Genomic DNA, 6,437 nt, shown 5'->3' with positions numbered 1-6,437 from the left:
ACTCCCGTCCCCGTTCCTTGGCACTGCTGCCCGGGGGGCCTACGAGGGGTGGGCAGGACGACCCAAAAAACTTGGTACAGGATGTGAGGGCCCTGCAAGACTCCCCTTCCTCTTGACAGTCAGCTCCGTAGATGATGGACACACTGCTCCCTCCCTAGGGTCTCTTCTCTTCCTGTCTAGCTGGTTGTAATCTCCTGTCAAGGCGCTGGGTGGCCCCATCTTCCAGGGGCTGGAGGTGAAGCCCTCAGCCGCTCACTGGGGGAGCCCACCTGGCCCAGAACCAGGGACTGAGGCCCAGCCAGAGGCTGCTGCCCCCGCCGGGAATGCTGGATTATGTCACCATGAGCTGCAGGCAGGTACTGACCTGTCTGTACACTAAATTGACCTCTTGAGAATCCAAGTCCCTGGCTGGAATTCGTATGTCAAGGGCTCCCAGTGGCCACCTTGGGGGCTAATATTGGAAACGAGGTCCCAGCCCTGCATTGGGGGTCACAGGGCTTCTGTATGTGGGTTGGGAGACGGATGGCCCAAGGAACCTGCTCCTTTTTACTTTTCCCTGTGCTGTGAAACCCTCTTCAAGCTGCGATGTGAATTAGTGCCTGGGGTGGCTGGACCTCATTCCTGGTGAGGCCCTGAGTGTGGGCATCTTTAGGGATGACATGTCCCCAGTTCAGTTCAGTCACTCAGTCATGTCTGACTCTTTGTGACTCATGGACTGCTCATGGACTGCAGCACGCCAGGCCTCCCTGTCCATCACTAACTCCTGGAGTTTACTCAAACTCATGTCTATTGAGTCTGATGCCATCCAACCATCTCATCCTCTGTTGTCCCCTTCTCCTCCTGCCCTCAGTCTTTCCCAGCATCAGGGTCTTTTCCAATGAGTCAGTTCTTCACATTAGGTGGCCAAAGTATTGAAGTTTCAACTTCAGCATCAGTCCTTCCAAAGAACATTCAGGACTGATCTCCTTCAGAATGGACTGGTTGGATCTCCTTGCAGTCCGAGGGACTCTCAAGAGTCTTCTCCAACACCACAGTTCCAAGGCATCAATTCTTTCACAGCTTTGACTAGACAGACCTTTGTTGGCAAAGTAATGTCTCAGCTTTTTAATAAGCTGTCTAGGTTGGTCATAACTTTCCTTCCAAGAAGCAAGTGTCTTAATTTCATGGCTGCAGTCACCATCTGCAGTGATTTTGAAGCCCTCAAAAATACAGTCTGTCACTGTTTCCCCATCTTTGTGCCATGAAGTGATGGGGTCAGATGCCCAAGGTTGCACATTAAAGTGGGCCCTGTTTCCTCTCTGGGTTCCTGGGCTGGGCCGCAGCATGGCCCGAACCCTGGATTCCTGGGTGCGGCCCTGGCCGAGGGGGCTAGCTCTGGCCGTCCACCAGGGGAGACGAGAATCTGCGCTGAGCTTCAGTGGGTGCTTCCCTGGTGGCTCCTGCAATGCAGGAGACCTGGGTTCAATCCCTGGGTTGGCAAGATACCCTGGAGCAGGGAAGGGCTACCCACTCCAGTATTCTGGCCTGGAGAATTCCATGGACTATATAGTCCACAGGGTCGCAAAGTCGGACACGACTGGGAGACTTTCTCTTTCGGGGCAGAAAAGACCAGTCAGACGATCGGCAGGCGAGGCCAGGGCGCCTCCCTCAGGCGGCTTGCCGCGCGGCGGCCGGCCCGAGTCGTCCAGTGGGCGGAACAAGTGCACACCGCGGGACACGCCCCGCGGCCCGGTTCCAGGGACCCGAAGGAGCAGGGACGGCTGCTCCGGAACGGGATCGGAAGTGCCTGGGAGCCGCGCCGGATACGCTACGCACTTCCGGTTCTTGCGGCTTCCGGCAAAGTGGGCTTCAGTACCAAGAACGAGGCTCTGGCCGTTAGCCCTGGAGCATTCTGGGAGTCGCAGCCCTGCCTGCTCACCCCGTCTCCCTGCTTGAGTCAATTCCGGTTTCTTCGCGAAGGAGCGCCACCGTTTCCTGTAGGGAAGCTAGCGCATGCGCAAAGACATCACTCCCGATAGGCCTCAGGAGTGGAAGCCAGGTGCCTTGTGGGAGATGTAGTTCTTCAGGCGCGGGAGAAGCGGCCATCGCCTAGAGGGGGACTCGGTTTCCCAAAGGGCTGAGCGTGGCTCAAGATGGAGGCAGCCAGGCCGAAGTGAGCCGGTAGGTTTTTGGTGGGGAGGGCCGTGCTGCTGACCCGTCGGGCTTCAGCGGCCACTGTCCGTAGTCTGCTGACCCAACCAGGGAGACCCTCGTGAGGCCCGGACCCTTGGCCCGCCCCCGCCCGACTTGGCCGCAGGACTCAGGCAGCTGACACGAGCGCCTGCTGGGCACGCGCCGACATTGTGGGCGCGTGGAGTGGAGAAAATCAAGGCTCTGCCTCCCGGGGGAGAGAGACAACCCTCAAGGAAGCCAGCGCTCCCTGGGACCTGGCCAGCCCCGACCCGGCGCCTCCGTCAGCCTGGACTCAGCTCTGCCCTGCAGTGAGCTCTGGAAGTTCTCAGAGAACTCAGGAGACGCAGACCTCGCGTGCCCGATCTTGGGGCGCGATTCCCGGCTCCCCTCCGTGTGCCCCCCTGATCACGGGCGTCCAGGGGACGGGAGTGCAAACTTAGGAAGCCAGAGGCTGGTTGAAACTCCAGCTTTGCCTCCAGTGTACTGGATGACGGGCAAATTATCTCCCCACTCCGGTCCTGCCAGCCCTAAAACAGACGCCGTTGGCGTTTACTTCGTGTCCCCTTTCCGGGAGTGGTTCCTTCATTTTGGGAGTCATGCAAGGCCCAGAGGAATGGAGATCGCGCCTGTGTTTGGCCTGGAGCAGGGCACTCAGAGCCACTCCTGGTCCACCTGGCCTGGTCTTTGGTGGGTGCAGGAGCAACGGAGTCACCCTGGGCGAGCAAGGGAGGCTTGGTGGGAAGAGGAAGTTAGTGGACGGAGGCTGAGCCCTGTCCTCTGAGCCTGGAACCAAGTTTCAGGGTGCCTGGTAACACTGGAATGCTAACCAGGTGTTGGCAGGACTTCTGTGCTCTGCTGGGAAAGTGAAGGGTGTGTGGAGGATCACAGATGTCCCTGGAGGTTGCCTCAGGAGCTGTGGGGCTGGCCTCTGCCAAACAGGGCTGAGCCAGCGTCTTGAGAGCCTGACCCTCAGATGCCAAGGACCTGGCTGCAGTCCCTTCTGGAGCTCCCAGGGCATCTCTCTGCACTCAGGAGCACCCCTCTTCCCCACAGAGCCGGCAGGTGCCCCCGGCTTTGTGGAGTACTTCCTGCCTGCCCTTTTCCCAGGCAGCATCCCGCAGCAAGCTCTAAAATTCTTTATCGCAGTTATTAGCAAAGTGAATAAATGGACTCGTCATCCACACGACAAACATCTGTGAAGTCCTGGCTGAGTCAGTTCGAGCTGTTCAGTGAGCCGGTTTGCGGTTACTGCCGTGACCGTCGGCTGCCTCCCGTCTCTCGGAGCACTCACGGGCCTGTTACCAGGATTAGCCTAGTGACTGACACGAAGTAGGTTCCATAATTTCACTTTTTGAAAAGCGTGATCACCCTTCACAACTCCTTGTAATCCATTAGAAAGTATGTATGTTACGAGGACAAAACAATTGAATATGCTAGTGTGTGGAGACACTGGCACTGTGTCAAAACGAAACAGTGACGGTCTTTCTCCGAAGTGAAAAAGTACTCAGTCAGGGGCCAGGATACCCTCAGTTTCCAGTTTGTAGCCCACAGATTTTTTTTTTAATGTTTCATACCTGCAGCTGCTAGCCAGTGTGAGGAGGACGATACCTGCTTTAGCACAAAATTATGTTATGCGTGTCATTCATTCATTTCTTCATTATTTATTGGAGAAGGAAATGGCAGCCCACTCCAGTATTCTTGCCTGGAAAATCCTGTTGGCAGAGGAGCCTAGCAGGCTACGATCCAAAGGGCCGCAAAGAGTCGGACGCGACTGAGCTGCTAAGCATACTGCCTGCCACTACCGCACGTGGCCGACAGAGGGAGCGCAAGGATTGCTGCTGACCCGGGGTTGACACCCCGGCGGGCTGCTCTCTACCAGACCACCCCGTGTGGGTCCCCTAGTGGCTCTAGCCAGACCTGCCTGGCGAGGCCTGAGGGAGGTGACAAGTCAAAAGGACCAGCTCCTGGGCCTGGCTGTTGTGGGGGCTTTGCAAACCCAGGCCCACTCCGGGGGTGTTGGCACCACTCCTGTTTGTCTGCCCTCTAGTCTGATGGCTGGCTGTCCCTCCCTGCCCTTAGCCAGTCACCGAGCCGCTGAGCAGAGCCGTGCCTGGGGGCCTTTGCCACCAAGAACCTTCCTCAGCGTTCAACCCACCTGCCCTCCAGCGTCCAGCAGGCGCCCATCAGACGGGGAGGTAAGAGGAGGGCTTTTGGTCAGTGCCGGGGGCAGGGCTGGCCCTTCCTCCTGGGACACCGCCCTTCCTGCTGATCTGCCCGGGGTGGTGGGTCTGAGCTTGTGTCCTCAGGGACTCCCGGGGCTGTTTTGGTGCAGGTGCGGCGTGGCCTGGTGACACATGGCAGAGGCAGAGCACAGCCAACACTTCCTTGACTCAGAGGTCGACGCCCTGCCTCCCGACACTGTCTCCCTCAGCGACTCGGACTCCGACCTCAGTCTGCCCGATGGTGCTGGGGTAGACGCCCTGTGCCCGGGGGGGCTGCCTGGGGAGGCTTCCGGGGATTCAGGCCCCGACGAGCCCCCCTCGCCCCCCAGGGGCCTCCCCGCACAGGCGGTGCAGCCCTTCCACCTGAGAGGCACGAGCTCCACCTTCTCCCAGCGCAGCCACAGCATCTTCGATGGGCTGGAGGGGGCCGCCAGGCGGGCTGTGCCCGCTGTGACTCCGGCCGGCCCGGGTGACGGGGGGGGCTTCCGGCAGTTGCCTACACCCTCCAGCCAGCCTGCAGCGGGGGTCCCAGGTAGGGCCGCTGGGAGCCCTGCTGCCCCAAGGGCGCCCCCTGTCCCTGACTACGTGACCCACCCTGAGCGCTGGACCAGGTACAGCCTGGAAGATGTGGCCGAGACCAGCGAGCAGAGCAACCGGGCCGCCGCCCTGGCCTTTCTGGGGCCGCAGAACCTGCCCGCCCCCGGCAGCTACACGCCTTCCTTCAACCAGGACCCCTCCAGCTGTGGGGAGGGCCGGCTTGTCTTCACCAAACCCACCCGAGTCAGTGAGGCTCGGCCCGACAGGAAGAGGGTATCCAGGAAGGTGGGGGAACCGGGCAGGGGAGACCCTGGGGTTCCAGGAGTGGCAGGGGGCGAGGGCCCCGTGGAGCTGGCCCACCTGGCCAGGCCTGGGAGCCCCGAAGCCGAGGAGTGGAGCGGACCCCGAGGGGGCCTGCAGGAGGTGGGTGCATCTGCGGGCGTGGCCCACGCTGGGTCTGGGTCCAGCCCCCCGCTGGTGGAGACAGTGGGTTTCCATGGCAGCAAGAAGCGGAGCAGGGACCACTTCCGGAGCAAGGGTGGCAGCCCTGAGGCCCCAGGTGCGGAGGTGTGAGCTGGGAAACCGCCTGGCTGCCTCCCTGACCTGGCTGTGCTAGAAGGCTGGCCACCGCTGCCCCCAGGGCGGCTTCAGGGCTGGAGCGGGCGCAGGGCTCCAGGGCAGCGAGCTGGCCCGCCGGCTGCCTGTAGGTGCCACCAGGGAATGGAGACCTCGCCAGGGTGTGGGCCGCGGGTGATGGAGGCCCAACCCATTCTCTGCCCGGGAGTCAGTAAAGGCTCTACATGTTCCTCTGGCTCCGTGTATCTGTGTGGACCACCTCTCCCCCAGCAACCGCAGCCGGGGCCCTCCGCCCTCCAGCCCCCAGTGTCCCGCGCTCGTCAGGAGGTCTTTCTGTTTGACTGAGGCGAGTCCCTCCTCGGGCTTGAGCAAGAGGCTGAGACCCCAGCCCATCCCAGGGAGGACTCGCAGCTGCTCGCCTGAGGGGTGGGGTTGGGGGGTTGATGTGCATCTGGGGAGAGCAGAGTGTGAGCGTGGCCGGGAAGCGGCTGCCCGTGGCTGCTGCCCGTGGCTGTGCTGCCCCCGTGTGTGGGGATGACCGGTGTCACCAGGACTGCCGACTTTGTGCAGGGCGCTGAGCCTGGTCCCCAGAGGGCACTGGGAAGCAGACGGGAGCCAGCGTGGCTCCCGTGACTGCTGTTAAGCCCCGGCCTGGCCCTGCCGCTGTGTCTCCTGCCCCAGGGAAGGGGAGACCAGCCTGGCTGCCCACTCGCCTTGTGTGGGTTTCCCAGAGGGGCCGGGACTCCGTCCCTTGTCGCGCGCTTCACTAAGCGGCCGCCTCCCGGCGTGCCCTCTGCCTTGGGGCTGCAGCCCCAGGTGTGGGCGCGCTTTCCCAGCTCCAGGGACCGTAAAACAGTTTTCGGGGGTGGTGGTGGGTCCTCTGGGATGGTGACCTGCCACCACTGCCCAGACAGGATGGCCCGGCACTCC

At 61.5% G+C, this 6,437-nt stretch overlaps 1 protein-coding gene across 3 annotated transcripts; it reads left to right on the top strand.

Moving 5' to 3' along the window:
• Window positions 1–1,962: 1,962 nt before the first annotated feature.
• On the top strand, window positions 1,963–5,736 carry TSSC4 (tumor suppressing subtransferable candidate 4). 3 transcript variants are annotated; one of them, XM_025286916.3, is made up of 3 exons: window positions 1,963–2,160; window positions 4,220–4,367; window positions 4,505–5,736. In XM_025286916.3, the coding sequence occupies exon 3, from the start codon at window positions 4,527–4,529 to the stop codon at window positions 5,502–5,504; it is 978 nt and encodes a 325-aa protein (XP_025142701.1). In that variant the 5' UTR covers window positions 1,963–2,160; window positions 4,220–4,367; window positions 4,505–4,526; the 3' UTR covers window positions 5,505–5,736. The 3 variants fall into 3 exon arrangements, with proteins under 3 accessions (XP_025142701.1, XP_006051516.1, XP_006051517.1); XM_006051454.4 differs by having other exon boundaries at window positions 1,964–2,160; window positions 4,252–4,367; XM_006051455.4 differs by lacking the exon at window positions 1,963–2,160 and adding an exon at window positions 2,176–2,859 and having other exon boundaries at window positions 4,252–4,367.
• Window positions 5,737–6,437: the final 701 nt, after the last annotated feature.

The sequence above is a fragment of the Bubalus bubalis genome, chromosome 5 (assembly GCF_019923935.1).
Source record: "Bubalus bubalis isolate 160015118507 breed Murrah chromosome 5, NDDB_SH_1, whole genome shotgun sequence".
Lineage (NCBI taxonomy): Eukaryota > Metazoa > Chordata > Mammalia > Artiodactyla > Bovidae > Bubalus > Bubalus bubalis.
This window is presented reverse-complemented; position numbering and strand designations above follow the sequence as displayed.

Coding starts and splice junctions, on each gene's coding strand:
- TSSC4 (XM_025286916.3), top strand. CDS start 4,527: ATGGCAGAGGCAGAGCACAGCCAACACTTCCTTGACTCAGAGGTCGAC.